At 48.8% G+C, this 16,759-nt stretch overlaps 2 protein-coding genes across 7 annotated transcripts in view; one reads left to right on the top strand and one right to left on the bottom strand.

Annotated features, from left to right (window-relative positions):
* DIO1 (deiodinase, iodothyronine, type I) overlaps positions 1-12,878 on the bottom strand; it is a 41,389-nt gene extending 28,511 nt beyond the window's left edge. The window contains exons 1-3 of one of the 3 annotated variants that reach the window (XM_006768344.2): positions 3,180-4,066; positions 1,807-2,489; positions 164-240 (exon numbers count right to left, since the gene is read on the bottom strand). In XM_006768344.2, coding sequence (XP_006768407.1) covers positions 1,854-2,489; positions 3,180-3,665 — 1,122 coding nt within the window. In that variant the 5' untranslated portion in view covers positions 3,666-4,066 and the 3' untranslated portion in view covers positions 164-240; positions 1,807-1,853. Of the gene's footprint in view, positions 1-96; positions 241-1,806; positions 2,490-3,179; positions 4,067-12,499 lie in introns of those variants that run through there. The other 2 variants (XM_015566952.1, XM_006768345.2) reach the window with 2 other exon arrangements.
* A 1,279-nt stretch (positions 12,879-14,157) lies between these two features.
* Positions 14,158-16,759, top strand: part of YIPF1 (Yip1 domain family member 1) — a 28,486-nt gene continuing 25,884 nt past the window's right edge. For 3 of the 4 annotated variants that reach the window (XR_001514675.1, XM_015566955.1, XM_015566954.1), the window contains exons 1-2: positions 14,158-14,317; positions 14,993-15,071. Coding sequence is in view for 3 of the 4 variants with exons in the window: in XM_015566955.1 (XP_015422441.1) it covers positions 15,041-15,071 (31 nt within the window). In the remaining variant the exon portion in view is untranslated. The remainder of the gene's footprint in view (positions 14,318-14,992; positions 15,072-16,759) is intronic. The other variant, XM_015566953.1, reaches the window with a different exon arrangement.

The following is a 16,759-nucleotide window of genomic DNA, read 5'->3' as shown; positions in this document are numbered from 1 at the left end:
CCCTCTCCTCCTATACCTCTCCCCACCCCAACATTGGTGGAAGGGAAGCAAGTAAAGAGAGGGCAGGAGAAGGTAGAGGAGGGAATCTTTGTGTACCTGATGCATGTGCTTCTTCAATGTAAATGACGAGAAAATCTGCTATGGCGCTAAAGTCTTCAATAAGTCTCTTGAATTGGTCAAATTTGAAAAGAAATGAAGGTCAGGTACAACTTCCAAAATTCAGCACCAGTGGCCTGTTGCCTGAAACAGAAATGGAACCATCTCCAACCAATCATTTACACACAGCATTTATTTTACAAGCATCATCTTTGCTTCCGCTTCAGTCCCGTTATCTTTATTTCCCCCTCTCAGATGGATCAAGGGCACGGTGAGGAGCAGAAGCTTAGAGAGCATGACTGAGCAGAATCTGGAGCCAGTTTACTCCTCTATAAAATGAGGGTTTTTATCAGACAGTCTGAGTGGGCCAACACAGTTGCTGGGTGAGGATGAAAAGAATGATGAGTCCCTTTGAATGCAGTTTACAAGGCCAACATACATCCATTCTCTCATGGGATGTGATTGGTATACTACAAGGCAGACAATTTTCTCTCCCATTTTATAGACAAACTGGAGACCCAGGGCACGATTGAAATCGTGCGAGGAGGTGCCCCGCCTCCCTCCATGTGAGGAGTCACCCCGCGGGAGTCAGGCTGGACCGTGCCGCAGGCAGCTGGGACCCACACCTGACTTCTGCCCCAGGTCCCCCTATTCCCCTCCCCATGTCTGCTCCAGGGCTGCCCAAGCCAGCATGGCAGCTCAGCCAGCCCCAGGCCTCCCTGGCCCCATACCTGTGTCCGCTCCGGGCCACCGGAGCCACTACTCCGGCTTGGGAAGGCCTCCCTGTGTCTGTCTCCATCTCTGCTCCCGACCTCACCTGCGCGCGCACAACCTCCTCCTGTCTGATCTTGACCCGTTATGGCGTCCCAGCCTAATTTGCATATTACCTCTTTATGTGTATAGATTGAGTTTTATATGCCTGTCTCATGTCAGTAGGTCAGCAGTGGAATTAAAATTAACACTGTCTCTTAGACTCTCAATTCAATGTTCTTTCCATTCAAGACATCTGTTTTCTCACCCACAAATGTACACAGTAATAATACATAGTAATAATAGGATTGTTATGAGAATTAAAGAAGTTAATACAGATAAGGGCTTAAAATGGTGCCTGGCCCATAGTAGGGGCTCAATAAATGTAAGCTGTTATTAGATATTATGTTCTCCCTGAGCCAAGATGTGGGGGAGGCAGTGAAAGGAACTCCAGGAAGGGCAGTGAAGGGTGGGAGCAGGGCCAGCTACATAATTTACTAGGTCCAGTGCAAAATGAAAACTCAGGGCCCCTAGTTCAAAAAGTGAGGGGAAAAAATGTCATCTATACTAAAAGGGTAATATGCTAATTAGACTGGGAGACCTTCCAGGAGACCTTCTGGATGTCCTTCTGGACAAAGCCATGATGGTGGGGCAAGGCAGAGGCGGTTAGAGGTGAACAGGCCGCTAGCCCACAAACTATAAGCCCTGTGAGGCCAGCTTCACTATTACTTTTCCTCTGTGGGGAGAGAGAAAGAGTCCCTCTGACTTCCTGTTTCCAGGGTTTATAAAGGCTGCAAGTCCCAGTGCCTTGATCCCTTCTGATTGGTTATTATTCCCTTAGACTGGTTACTATAGTAATTCCAGAGCTCAAAGGTGAGGTTTTCCTCCCCTCCTTCCTTAATTATTTACCTATTCCCTTTGGGCTTTCTCCTTCTCCCTTTGAATGAGGGGTTTCCTTACCTTTATTTTGTAAATATAGACCTTCTGCTGTTTCCAGCTCCCTCATTCTATGGAAATGCACCTGTTGCAGCTTTCCAGCCTTGTGCTTCTTCCACGGTCCCCTTAATTGCTAAAATTTCTAAAATGTCCTTAAACCTGTCTTTTTCACCCCTAGAAATTCCCATTTCAGTACATTGTGCCAGTCGTTGTTCTTCGTACATATTCTGTCGGCGACGCCGGCTTCTTTCGGCTTCAGCGGTGCGTAGTGCCAGTCGCTGTTCTTCAGACATGTTCTGTTGACGACGTTGCTTTCTTTCGGCTGCAGAGATACGCTCTGCCAATCGTTGTTCTTCAGACATGTTCTGTCGACGCCGCCGGCTTCTTTCGGCCTCGCAGGTACGTTGTGCCAATAGCTGTTCTGCAGACATAGTCTGTCGTCGACGTTGCTTTCTTTCGGCTTCAGAGATTCGTTCTGCCAACAGTTGTTCCTCAGACATGTTCTGTCGACGACGTTGCTTTCGTTGGGCTGCAGAGATGCGCTGTGCCAGTCGCTGTTCTTCAGACATGTTCTGTCGCCGCCGCCGGCTTCTTTCGGCTTCAGCGGTGCGTAGTGCCAATAGCTGTTCTGCAGACATGTTCTGTCGCTGACGTTGCTTTCTTACGGCTTCGGAGATTCGTTCTGCCAGTCGCTGTTCTTCAGACATGTTCTGTCGACGCCGCCGGCTTCTCTCGGCTTCAGCGGTGCGTAGTGCCAGTCGCTGTTCTTCGGAGATGTTCTGTCGACGCCGCCGGCTTCTCTCGGCTTCAGCGGTGCGTAGTGCCAGTCGCTGTTCTTCGGAGATGTTCTGTCGACGCCGCCGGCTTCTCTCGGCTTCAGCGGTGCGTAGTGCCAGTCGCTGTTCTTCGGAGATGTTCTGTCGACGCCGCCGGCTTCTCTCGGCTTCAGCGGTGCGTAGTGCCAGTCGCTGTTCTTCGGAGATGTTCTGTCGACGCCGCCGGCTTCTCTCGGCTTCAGCGGTGCGTAGTGCCAGTCGCTGTTCTTCGGAGATGTTCTGTCGACGCCGCCGGCTTCTCTCGGCTTCAGCGGTGCGTAGTGCCAGTCGCTGTTCTTCGGAGATGTTCTGTCGACGCCGCCGGCTTCTCTCGGCTTCAGCGGGGCGTAGTGCCAGCAGCTGTTCCTCCGACATGTTCTGTCGACGACGTTGCTTTCGTTGGGCTGCAGGGATGCGCTGTGCCAGTCGCTGTTCTTCAGACATGTTCTGTCGACGACGTTGCTTCCTTTCGGCTGCAGAGATGCGCTGTGCCAGTCGCTGTTCTTCGGAGATGTTCTGTCGACGCCGCCGGCTTCTCTCGGCTTCAGCGGTGCGTAGTGCCAGCAGCTGTTCCTCAGACATGTTCTGTCGACGACGTTGCTTTCTTTCTGCTTCAGAGATACGGTGTGCCAATCGTTGTTCTTCAGACATGTTCTGTCCCCGACGCCGGCTTCTTTCCGCATGGTCATCAGCAATTAGCCTGACAAGAGGCCTCTTTGTACCGTGGCTGTTCTGTGCCCCGCTGCTGCTACTCGCCGTGGCGGGTGCAGAGAGCTGCCCAGCAACAGCAGCATGGGCAGCGACGGGCACTGGCGCCGAGACGGGCTGCTGGCTCACAGAAGCTGTGGTGGTTGTATCCACTGAATTACCATCTTCAACTACAGAATCCTCGGTGACATCACTGGTTTTCTGCCATGGCTCCAGCTCCTCCTCCTCACATTCCAGAAACTGGTCGATTGGCTCCAGCTCCTCCTCCTCGCATTCCAGAAACAGGTCGATGTCCGCCATGCTCCCGCGGTCTTCCCCGTCCCCGCCGCCGCCCGTAGTCTGACCCAGAGAAGGCGCCATCGCCTTAAAGGGACCTGCACTCGGCGCCGGGAGAAGAGGGTGGGAGCAGGGGAGAGAGGAAGGTGGTCTGGCTCGGAGAAGGCGCCGTCGCCTTAAAGGGACCTGCACTCCGAGCCGGGAGAAGGGAGTGGGAGCAGGGGAGGGGTGGCGGTCTGAGCCCCGAGAAGGCGCTGTCGCCTTAAAGGGACCTGCACTCCGCACCGGCGCCGGGAGAAGCGGGTGGGAGCAGGGGAGGGGCGGTGGTCAGACCCCCGAGAAGGCTCTGTCGCCTTAAAGGGACATGCACTAGGCGCCGGGAGAAGGGGGTGGGAGCGGGGGAAGTGACGGTGGTCTGACTGGGAGAAGGCGCTGTTGCCAAGGCTTAACTTGCAGTGGTTCTCAACCTTCCTAATGCAGCGACCCTTTAATACAGTTCTTCATGTTGTGGTGACGCCCAACCATAAAATTATTTTCGTTGCTACTTCATAACTGTAATTTTGCTACTGTTATAAATCGTATGTAAATATCTGATATGCAGGATGTATTTTCATTGTTCGCGACCCACAGGTTGAGAACCGCTGGAAGCCTTAAAGGGACCTGCACTCCGCGCTGGGAGAAGGGGGTGGGAAAAGGAAGGTGGTCTGACCCGGAGTAGGCGCCGTTTCCTTAAAGGAACCTGCACTCGGTGCCGGGAGGAGTTGGGAGAGGGGGCTTGAGGGGAACGGAGAAGAGGGAATCGTTGAAAGCTCGTCTCCCTGAGGGTGCGAGGAAACCTCCCTCCGGGTCGAGTGATTTGGGATGGATTTTTTTTTCCCCCGAGGGGGCCGGGGGTGGGCAAGGGAGGCGGTAGGAGGGCCAAGGAATGCAGCTCCGAGTACAGGAACTGGCGCGGGGGAGAGAAACGCCAACTTCCCCATTGACCCTCTCCCCCCGCCTGGCCTGGTACTTTTTGTTGCTATTTAATGTTGCACTCCCCTGGGTACAGGGATATTCACAGGGTGGATGCAGACTCTCACAGTCACCCAGGAGCCCCCAAATTCAGTGTGCATGAGAATGTGTGTGTCTGTGGCCACTGGCTATTGGCTTTCCTTCCCCTCCAGCCACCAGACCAATGCACCACATCCCAGCCAGGAACTCAGAAATTTAGCCAGACATTTCTCCTTCCCAACCCAACCCACAGGAGATTACAAACTCTGTGCATCGACATGCCAGATACCTTGATGCCAGGGGAGGTGGGCAAGAGACTCCTATCAAGGCACCCCAGTCACTTGCCAAATTGCACCATGATGCTGTCAGCCCTGGTGGGGAGGACTGCCTCATGCCCTGCAATGAGACACTGTGGGATGCCCACACCTGATCTTTCCCAGGCCCAGGCCCAGGCTCTGTGTGGGCCAGAAGGTGGCAGCAGTGACTGGGTGGGAACAGGAAGGAAGCTACATGGGATGGGAGGGGAAGAGTGGGCCTTGGAGAGCAGGAAGGCTATGGGAGGTGGGATCCTACAGAAGCCATGTTCCAAGTACCCAGGATATATTCCATTGTTGCATCCGGTTACAAAATGCAAATTCAAAGATAAAGCTATTAAGAATTTCAAGACAACTATAGCAAAGCATGAAACCCCAACCACAGGGCCCTTCTGAATGTGGGACCCCATGTGATTCACTGGTCCCATGAAGCCTGACCTGGGCGGGTGCCTTCTGTAACTGTCCAGCCTAGGGTGGGGTGAAGTCTAGGGAGCTGATAGCACCCTGTGGTTACTTATGGCCAGAGCTGACAGTGTTGAGCCCCTTCTGTACACCTATTAGAACATGCAGGTCCTGCACTGGGGCATGGCCTGTGTGTGTCTGTATCCCCCAGGCTACTCATTGCCCTTGAGGACAGGGCCTGTTCCTCGCTCCTCCTCACATCCCCCAGGGGGAGCACACTTTCCTTCATCTACAAGCATTTATTCAGCACTTACATATACAAGGCTCTCTGTGTTAGCCAGTGACTCGGCAGAGAGCAAGACCAGCAGGTCTCTGCCTGCATGCACTTGGAGGCCTGCTTAATGGGGGGACAGGCAAAACATAAGTAAAGGTATAAATGAAGTAATTTCAGGTTGTGGTAAGTGTTACAAAAGAGGCTCTAAAGGAGTGACATGCTTTAGACCAGGGGTCCTCAAACTACGGCCCGCGGGCCACATGCAAATATAAATGTTGTATTTGTTCCCGTTTTGTTTTTTTACTTCAAAATAAGATATGTGCAGTGTGCATAGGAATTTGTTCATAGTTTTTTTTTAAACTATAGTCCGTCCCTCCAATGGTCTGAGAGACAGTGAAATGGCCCCCTGTTTAAAAAGTTTGAGGACCCCTGCTTTAGACAGTCAAGTCAAGGAGGGCCTCTGATGAGATGTCTGTCATTTAACTAAAGAAATGAAGATTAGGAATGAGCCAGGGGGCTAAAGAGAGGAGAAGCAGACAAAGGGACTCCATGTAGAAAGGCCCTAGGAGGCACAGACAGAGGTTGGTGTGTTCAAGGACCTGTAAGGCCAATGTGACCGAAGCCAGGTTGGGGAGGAATGAGAGTTATGGATGGAGAGGTAGGTATGGGCCAGAGCAGGCAGGCTCTCCTACACTATAAGGAATCGGAATTTTATTCTAGGTGCAATAGGACTTCATGGAGATTCAAAGCAAACACGGTGGATATTTGTTATAATTTTGGCTGCCCCTCTCCTAATTGTCCTTCCAACTTGAAATTCCCTATTTTGTGTATTATTTAGTGATGGGAGAGTGTGCTCAGCCTTGCTGTATGGAATACAGAGGGGCCAGGGCACAGTCAGTGACTCAGGTAGGGCTTCTTGGACCCTCCCACATAGATCTTTGATTCTGGAATAATTGAGATGGTAGAATTCATCCACCGTCCAGTGGTAATGCCCATCAGGGATGATGGAGTCCCACAGTGTTTATGGTTTCCCATGGCAACCACAATGATAGCAGCATCCAGGCCTGACCTTTGATGCTAAAATATAGTCCAGGCCTAGTGCTCCAGCTGTGGTTGCTTCTGGGGATCTTACAATTTTCTAATTCATTCCTTTGTATATGTATATGTGTGTGACTAAGAAAACCAGAGTGGCCCAGCTGGTGTGGCTCAGTAGTTGAGCATCTATGTATGAACCAGGAGGTAACGGTTCGACTCCTGGTCAGGACATTTGCCCGGTCGTGGGCTCAATCCCCAGTAGGGGGTGTGTAGGAGGCAGGCGATCGATGACTCTCTCATCATTGATGTTTCTATCGCTTTCTCCCTCTCTCTTCTTCTCTGAAATATATATATATGAAATACAAAGTGAGTTTCTGTTGCTTGCAAGCCAGCCTCCTGATGCTACAGTAGGGCTGTACAATGAAAAAATGATCAGGTTTATATAGATCACCCTGGCCATTCTAAAAGGAAGGGACTGAGGTGAGAATGGAAGCTGCAGAGAAACAATTGGGAGCATGGGAGAAATCCACATGGGAGACCATGAGAGCATGGGCTAGTGTGTGGGCAGTAAAGAAGGAAAAACGAATTGACAGGACTTGCTGATGGATGGGGAGTAGAGGACATCTTACCTTGCTTGTGGTTTACTTGGTTAGTTATTTCTTCACCTACTTCTGCAAAGGATTTGAAGTAGCTTAGGAGGCATAGAAGAGGAGGGAAATGTGGAGCACATAAATAGGCTTTAAGGTCCCTGCATTAATTATAACAGCTGATATTTGTCTCTGAGTTTCCTAATGGCCAAGTAAAAGGGGAAGTCATTGGTTATAGTCCTCATTTTTCAGTATATGAGGAGAAAGCAGGCCGGTTTCTTTGGAGATACACGGTTCTCCTTATCCTTGGCTCACAGATTTTTCTCTTAAGAGGCCCTAGAGCAGTGGTTCTCAACCTGTGCGTCGCAACCCCTTTGGGGGTCGAACGACCCTTTCACAGGGGTCACCTAAGACCATCAGAAAACACATATATAATTACATGTTGTTTTTGTGATTAATCACTATGCTTTAATTATATTCAATTTGTAACAATGAAATTGGGGGTCACCACAACAGGAGGAACTGTATTAAAGGGTCGCGGCATTAGGAAGGTTGAGAACCACTGCCCTAGAGGGTGTTGAGGGCTCTGTCGCTGCTGCTGGATTGCTCAACAAGCCCTTGCCCAGGTGACAGGGTTGCTCGGGCCTCAGCAGGAGAAGCTCAGGGGCCAGTCATGGACAAGTGGCTGGCCATTGGCCTCTAATCCAAAAGACTTAAGGTCAGGACCAGAGTTAAATATTAGCTGTCTGGAATTTGTTTTTAATTGGAAAGAAAAAATATTCAGCACCCACTGATTAGTACCTTAGAAGAAACAGAGCCATTTGTTTGTTTATAGTGTGGTGGGTGCAATGATCAGTATTGAGGGCAAAGTTTAAACTCAGTTCCCTGCTTTCCTGGTGATAGAAAGAGGAAGGATAGGTACAAGGGGGTGGCAGTGCTGAGGGCTGACACCCTGCCCATGTCCACAGGCCATGGTACAGAAAACACCTGTCAAGAACGTAGGGCAAAAACTGTCAATCAACTTATCTGTAAAATGGGAAAACAGCTCTGTAGTAGTGCTGCACTCAAACCTACCATCCTAAACCCCCCATTCCCACCCCAGACCAGTAAATTAACCCCCATGCGGGGCTCTCTCAGCACAGAAAGTCCATTTATAATTACTAGATGACACCTCATAAATATGCTTAGAGAGGTTTTAAATTATATGAAACAAGGGCTGAAATAAATCGGTTTCAGATTAATTCCTAGGTACCTAGAAAGTAAATCATCAGGCTTGCCTTCCACCACAATACACAAGTTAATGTTTTGCTGTGTGTGTGTGTCCCCAAAGGCATGTGTATGTCATATCTGTGCATGTACATGCAGAGGATAGGTGGTGGCTGAGAATTTTTCTGAGCCTCTGTTGTCTTACTCAATGAGAGAAAGTGCTCTGGCTGAAAGTCAGAAGGCACATGTTCTAGTTCTGGTTCTATTAGAACTAGCTGTGTGACTCTAAATGAGTAATTTACCTCTCTGGGCCTTTGTATATGAAAAATGAAAGAGTTGTTTTAAGTTATCCATAAAGACTCTGCCAGACCTTCTATTCTGTGGCTCTAAAATGAGTTCAAAGTATGTAGCAGAACTTTTTAGTGGCTTCATGGGTTTCCAAAAACAGTTACAGGATGTCTTTCTAATAAGCAGACCTGATCATGTTAACTCCTTGCTTGAAAATCTTTCTAGAACTCACCAACACCCTCAGTATAAAGTCTGCTCTTTGGTAAGACACATTACCACCTCCCCCCAAGCTCTAGTCCTTGAAGGTATCTCCTTCACCCCTTCATGCCTTCCACACCCCACTTCTGCCAAATTGATCGGTGCTCCTCCCCATCTCAGACCTCTGCTGCTCCCTCTTCTGTCCTTCTCTGCTCCCACCCACCCCAAGGCCTCACTGTCCCTAGACCAGTGGTCGGCAAACTCATTAGTCAACAGAGCCAAATATCAACAGTACAACCATTGAAATTTCTTTTGAGAGCCAAATTTTTTAAACTTAAACTATATAGGTAGGTACATTGTTATTAACTTAATTAGGGTACTCCTAAGCTAGTCTTTGCTAAAAATGTCCTCAATCTGATTGAGGTATGTTCGCTGAGGTCGACCCCTTCCAACTCTCCCATCCACACTTGTCTTGTATACTTGTTTCGTCTATCTCCTTTCGTTCATCCTCTCTATATGTCCAAACCAGTGGGCTTCAAACTTTTTAAACAGGGGGCCAGTTCACTGTCCCTCAGACCGTTGGAAAGCTGGACTATAGTTTAAAAACAAACTATGAACAAATTCCTCTGCACACTGCACATATCTTATTTTGAAGTAAAAAAACAAAACGGGAACAAATACAACATTTGTATTTGCATGTGGCCCGCGGGCCGTAGTTTGAGGACCCCTGGTCCAAACCATCTCAACATACCTTTCTCAATCCTCGACACTACATCTTCTTTCACTCCACAACGTTCCCTAAAATTAACTTAATAAACTTTACTTAAAGTTTTAAGTCAACTTTGTACTGTACGTGCACGCCTGCACGTGGTATTCTGTGGAAGAGACACACTCAAGGGGGCAAAAAGCTGCATGCGGCTCGTGAGCCGCAGTTTGCCGACCACTGCCCTAGACAATCAGCTCACCATCATCCTTTCCAGGAAGCCTTCCTCTGAATACCTCGCTACCCCACCCCACATCCTCCAAAACCCCCTGGTTTCCTCCCCCACTACACCGTCTCCCTCTCTGGGCTATGAAGTCGACCAGACAGAGAGCAGTCGTGTTGCCCTCAACGCTGATCACTGCACTGACCACACTATACATAAACAAATAACCAGCACCTATTATTTCAGGGGCCTCTGGATCAATGTGTTGAAAGCCAACTTTATTTCATAGAGTTTTCTTTTGTCTTTTAGCCTCTTTCTCTCTTCTTTCTTCAGTCTCAGAGGTAAATAAACAGCCTTCAAAATGTGAACTGTCCCACTAAAAGGAAACAATTAAAAGGGACAAGTAAATTCTGTGAACTAACCATGAGGCAAGGTGGCTTTCATGGACTTGATCACTAGATGATTGATATTCAGCACATCAGCCTGGTTCTGTCACAGTGCTTGGCACATAGTAGGTGCACGATAAAAGTTAGTTGTCAGCTACCATTACTCTTATTATCAGTGGCCACTTGATAAATATTTGTTGAATAAACAGAGGTCATTTGTGCACCCTGTTTTGAAGTCATGAGCAAGAAAAAGAAAACAAAACTCTTGGCTTTCCTCTTGCTTGCAACACTTCCCCTTTTCCATTATCAGGTACAAAAATCTTATTCTTCAAAGCCTAGTTCCAAAGCCTCCTCCTCTAGGAAATCCTCCAAGCCCTGCAGGCAAAGTTGGCTCTACAGCCTCCTCCATCTCACAGAACTGTAAGCATTTGTATATTATGTCCATCTATTCTGTAGAACCGTAAACTCCTTGAGCGAAGGAGCAAGCTCTTACTTCACTCTGTGTCCCTGGCTTCTAGCTGAGGGCCTGGCACAGAGGAGGTGCTCATGAAAGTTTGTTGGGGTGCAATAATAAAACGGGAAGAAGCAGCCCTGATTCTGGGTCTGACTCAGTCAGTCACTGGCTCTGTTACCTTTGCCTCTCAGTTTTCTCCATTTCCTTTCCAAAATGAGAGGAATGGATGAAGTCAACATTTCCCCTTGGAACCATTGTGATGATAGGCATTTCCTCCAGTGGAGAGTGGGGATGGGCGTGTGTGTGTGTGTGTGTGTGTGTGTGTGTGTGTGTGTGTGTGTGTGGAAAATTTGTCAATGCTCTGCTAAAGTTTTTTCAAGTTTTGTTTGTTTGCTCTTAGGCTTTGGATCTTCTCAGAGCCTGTTATATGTTCATGCCCACTATGAATGTCCAAAAGAAGGGTATAGTGTGCAGGGTTTCCCAAACTACTTCAACCAGGGGACTCTATGTAATAAAACATATTTGTGGGACTTGGGTTCTAAAGAACACTTTTAAAAACACTAGATTAGCCAAACTGCCTCAGGGATCTTCTCTACTCGATCTGCTGTGTCTAGGCCCTGGGAATTCAAAGGTGACTCAGACACAGCCTTGTTGCAAGAAGAAAACACTTATGCTTAGGCAGCCCAAGGCTGGGTAGGAACGGTCAGTGACCGGGGAGAGGAGATGGAGAGCCATGAATCCAGAAGGGAGAGAGCGTCTGAGATGGCTTCACAGATGGGGTGGCAAGAGAGGAGGTCCCTGAGGATGAGGGGGATTTGAACTGTCGGCAATGTAGTGGAAGAGCCAACAACTTCAGCAAAGAGAGAGGAGGACAGCACCATGGACGCACAAGGTCCAACAGTTGTCTGCAGGCAGTGAACATAAAGGGGAGGTTGCTGGTAAAGTTGGGAGGAAAAGCTGGAGTCAGTCCAGGAAGGACCTTGAGCACAAAGCACAGCCCAGGGAGGACCTTGCACATTCATCCCGAATGCGTGGGCGTTGGCGGGAGGGCGTTGGAAGTTTGGTGAGCTGGGATGTTGGTGGGTCAGGAATGTGCTTGTGGAAAAGTATCTGGAATGAGGGGGAGGGGAAGTCCTGGTAGGAAGAGCAGCTGTGAGGACAAAAGGTGAAAACTGATTGGAGAGGGCTTTAAGAATCCAGATAGGTTGAGCTGGTTTGCCTGGAACAGACAGAGAGCACATGAGAGATCTTCAACAAATATTTACTGAGCAACAACCATGAGTCAGCAGCAGCCCTGGGGGCACAATAGTGGGTTAGAGCCATGGACTCCACCTGGACTCCAGCCATGGACTCCACTTGCAGACTAGTGAGGGAGACAGACATTAATCAAATACCCACACTATTATTACACTTGTCCTGGTTTGTAATTATAAGAAAAATTTAGGATGCTCAGTATACAAGAAGGGGTAACCTAGTCTGGGGAAGTTGAGGTTGGCTTATTGCAGGACGTGTCACTGAGCAGAAGTCTGAAGGATGCATAGGAGTTGACAGGGCATAGAGGAGGTGAAGTGCACCTTAGGCAGAATGACCGTATGGTAAGAGCAGTGCTGGGGGAGCTGAAGGCCAGTGTGGTTGGTTTGTGGTTTGAGTGCCCACAAAGAAAGGTGCTGATGCCACTCAGAAAAATAGAATCCAGGAAAAGTGCTGGTTCCTGGAAATAGGAAGTGGACAAGAAGCAAAAAGAAAATGAGCAGCTGAAGTAGTAGAAGAAGAATTCAGGACTTTCCAACCCACCTCCCACCCACCTTGAGCATCCCATTCGAAGCACCTCTCAATCAAGCTAGATCAGCCTCCTGACCTTGCATGAAGTCCCAAATGTGACACCTCTGTCCTGAAAGGCGGACCACAGGGCAGTTTGGAGCTAGACGCCCTTCCTCAGTCTTGTCCTCCAGTCGTTGCCAACGGACCTTCAGGATGAACCAGAAATACTGGGTGCTGAAGAGGGTTGGAGCCCAGTTATCATAGGAGAAGTGCGGGTTCTTCCGGTTCATGGCCAAGATATGCTGCTTGACTCTCCTGGGAAACAGTTTCAGTTGTACTTTGCCCAAAGTCACATGCAGGGCCACCTGCAGGAGTACCCAGAGCCTCTTCAGCCACAGCCCTGGCTGGGGCAGCCCCATCTCGTCACAGCCAGAGCTGGCTCTGAGGCTGATGGACAGAGACGCAGCGGCTGGGCCACAGTGGGCGGAGCTGAACCAAGGTGCAGGGTGGAAATAGCCAACCCTGTCCAGGAGGAAGGTACCAGGACAGAAGGTGTTTGCCTTCCTGCCAATGGAATGGAATATTCCCAACCAGGGGCTGCAAAGATCTGTTCTAATGATCATCCTTCCTGATTCTTTGCCTTAACCTTTGAGAGATTCTTGGACTGGAAGACTTTCAGATCTTACATTCTCCCTCTGATAAATGTTCAAGAACAAACACTTTAAAAGATCACACTTAAAGGGACTCTCTGGTCCTTTAGAAAGGCTCTGTTGCAAGCAAGTACGTCCTAGTGTTAATTATTCTTTTAATAAAGTAAATACTTCTTTTACTAATAAAAGATGTTTTCTTCTAGCTGGTGGTTGAGTGTTTCTGGAGGCAGAGGCATCCCTGGAGTATTTGGGTCTGGAAGCCCCCAGGCAGAGGCAGAGCTGGGGCCTTCCCTTAGCACTGGGGACAGAGTACAAATACGGCTCTCTGATCTCAGTGGTGTGGTGGTTTGAGTGGGGAAGAAACAAACAGAAAATTGCCACTCAGTTTTCAAAGTCTTTATAGGCTATTGTTTTGTCTTTAAAGATCTATGTAATTGGACTCAGAGATATAGAGAACAAACTATGGTTGCCAGTTGAGTGAAAAAGGTTAAGAAATACAAATCGGCAGTTACAAAATAGTCATGGGGATGTCAAGTGCAACCTATTTCAGTTCTCCCTCACCCACATATGGCTTCAAACAATCTTAGCGCTTAACAGCAGGTACATTAAAAAAAGGAAAAGAGGTCTGTGTGTTGAGAGACTTCAAAAGAAAAAGATTAAAGTGGTACCACTGTCCAACTCCGGGCATCAGGCGGACTGTCGTGGGAGGAAAGGAACAAATGACCATACTTACTGGGGTGTTCGGTCACTCATTCACAAACTCAGAATAATGGACTCATCCACACCCTCGCTGGTTCATTACATTTTTATGGCCAAAAAGAATTGGGAGAAAAGGATTGCTGACTTTTATTTTCACAATCGTCCTTCGTTACGGTGTTTTTTATTTCAATAAGAAAAGAGGTATAACAGAAAATACACTCCGCACTCTAGAGATCTCTCTGCGCCCCGCCAGAGCGAGGCGAGCAGAGGGGGGGCCTTCTCGGCGCCACCACCTCGTGCGTGTCTCTTTAAGAACCGGAGCCTCGCACGGGAAGCAGCGGGCGAAGGGAACAGGTAGGTGGGGTTGCCGCCAACCTAAGTCTACTGGTGTTGCTGTCTCTTTAAGGAGGCTGGGGCTATGGAGAAGGCGGAGAAGTCCCGCCCCCGGATCTCCGGTTTCCGGCAACTAGGAAGGACCGGAACCTGCTCGGAGCATCCCAGGACCTAGCCTTCCTGGGCGGCTGGACAGCTGGACGGCTAGACGGCTGGACGCCTAAGCCCCCGAGGTGAGGCGGCCAGGTGTGCGGGGCCTGCCTGGGACCGAGTGGGCCCGGGACCCCCTACCTGCCCTGGCCACTGAGGCCCAGCTCTTCCACCTGAAACACCGCCTCTGCTTCTTGGGCAGCTCTCTCCCAGACCTTCCTTTGCTCGGGGTATTACAGACTGCAGGGTCGCCATCCCTCCAGCGCCTGCTGTTTGGCTGTGCATAAGCGCTGTACCGTCTTATTTAATGCCCCCGCCCCCAACACCGTATGTCTAGGTACCATTATGAACCCATTTTACAGATGAGGAAACTGAGGCGCCCACAGTTACACAGCGAGGAGCAGCAGAATCGGGAATGAAACCCAGGTCTGTCTGACCTCAGAGCCTATGACCTTAACCACGGCCTAGGCTTAACTGTTCTTGCTTTTCACTGTCCTCAGAGACACCTTTCTCAGCCTCATCCGTCCATTTCCAGGCTGCACCTGGTCCCTAAACACATAGTGAGTGAAATTGGATGAAATCCCTTTGGACTCTCCCCCACTTAGTTTCTTTATAATATCTAATGCTTTATCTTCATATAAAAATTATGGAACCCCACCTAAAAGAAAAGCAAATAACATTTCGAATGCCAAAATGAGATTTCTTTGCAGATATTATATTTTTGTATCCTCTTAAGTTTATTCATTTTTCCCTTTTAGACCTCTGCAGATTTGCTTTCTAATATTTGGGAGAAGAACACTGGCTGAATGGCAGCTGTAGATGACTTGCAGTTTGAAGGTACATCAGTTGGGTACCCACTTTCATCTTTATGATCAGTATTTTTGCAGTCACAGCAACATATTTTCATTGCAAAGCTGACACATACATTAAAGAAGATCATTTCAAACATCTGGGTAAAAGAGTGTTGGTTCCATCCAGGTTTTTCTGTTTGGCCACACCAGCTGTTCTTTTTCGCCAAATAACCCTTCAGATGGTAAAATCATAAATTTAGTACACTGATTACAGAAAATCTGAATAGAATTCCTGCTTTGCTTCTACAAACAGGGCTGAAATAGTTATTTTATTCTCCCTATTTACCAATGAGGAAATTGAGGCATAGGAAAATTAAGTAATTTGCCTGAAGGTCATCCTATATAATAAAAGGCTAATATGCAAATCAACCAAATGGCAGAACGACCAGTCGCTATGACACGCACTGACCACCAGGGGGCAGACATTCAACACAGGAGCTGCCCCCTGGCGGTCAGTGCTCTCCACAGGGGGAATGCCGCTCAGCCAGAAGCTGGGCTCACTGCTGGTGAGCGCAGTGGCAGTGGCAGGAGCCTCTCCTGCCTCTGCAACAGCACTAAGGATGTCCTACTGTCGACTTAGGCCCGCTTCCCATGGAGCGGGCTTAAGCTGTCAGTGGGACATCCCCTGAGGGCTACCGGACTTCAAGAGGGCACAGGCCAGGCTGAGGGACCCCCCTGAGTTCATGAATTTCATGCACCAGGCCTCTAGTATAGTTAATAAGTGCTAAAGCAGGGTTTGTACCCAGGCAGCTGACCTTCACAACCTATGCTATTGCACTACTATCTGAGGAAGAGATGTGATGAGAACTCCATTTCATCAGCAAAAACCATCAGCTCTATTTTCAAAGTACTTCCAGCATCTGATCACCTCTCACCACTTCTGCTCCTCCTCCACCATGCTCAAGGTCATGATCACCTCTTATCTGGATTATAGCCCTTACCTCTGGTCTTCTAATTTCCTCCCTGGCTCCTCTCCAATAGTTATTTTCCAGCCAGGAAGCCATATCATTCCTATACACCTTCCAGTGGCTCTCATCTCACTAGGAGTAGAATCCAGAGCCCATTCTGTGCTTAGGAGGCTCTACATGATCCAGCCCTCCATTCTCTGATTTCATCTCCTACTACTCTTGCCCTTTCTCTGCTATACCCACACAGGCCTCATCACTCTTTCTTCTGGACACCAAGTACACTTAGAGCTTAGGGCTTTTGTGCCATGTTTCTGTTTGGGATATTCTTACTTCAGATAGCCACATGGCTTGTTCCCTCATTCTGTTCAGATCTTACTTCATGAGAGAGGCCTTCCTTGACCATCTATCTCAGGACAGTGTGGGAACATTCAAGCACAAAGAATGGCACATACAAAGTACCTGTGAAGGGAGGAAGTTTGCTTGATTTTCCCCCCAAGAAATTGAAAGAAGGCCAAGGAACCAGAGCACAGATGGTGGGGGAGGCTGTCACAGGGTGAGATTTGAGGGTGGAGAGGAGCCCAATCTCTCAGGACTTTATAAACCATGTTAAGGACTCGCTCTGGGGGTCATGGAAGGCTTCCTTGAGGAAGAATGGTAGTGTTAGATCAGGGGTCCTCAAACTTTTTAAACAGGGGGCCAGTTCACTGTCCCTCAGACGGTTGGAGGGCTGGACTATAGTTAAAAAAAAACAAACTATGGCCGTAGC

Source organism: Myotis davidii, unplaced genomic scaffold, assembly GCF_000327345.1.
Source record: "Myotis davidii unplaced genomic scaffold, ASM32734v1 scaffold79, whole genome shotgun sequence".
Taxonomy (NCBI): Eukaryota; Metazoa; Chordata; class Mammalia; order Chiroptera; family Vespertilionidae; genus Myotis; species Myotis davidii.
Note: the sequence above shows the minus strand (reverse complement) of the source record. Positions and strands in the feature narration are given on the sequence as shown.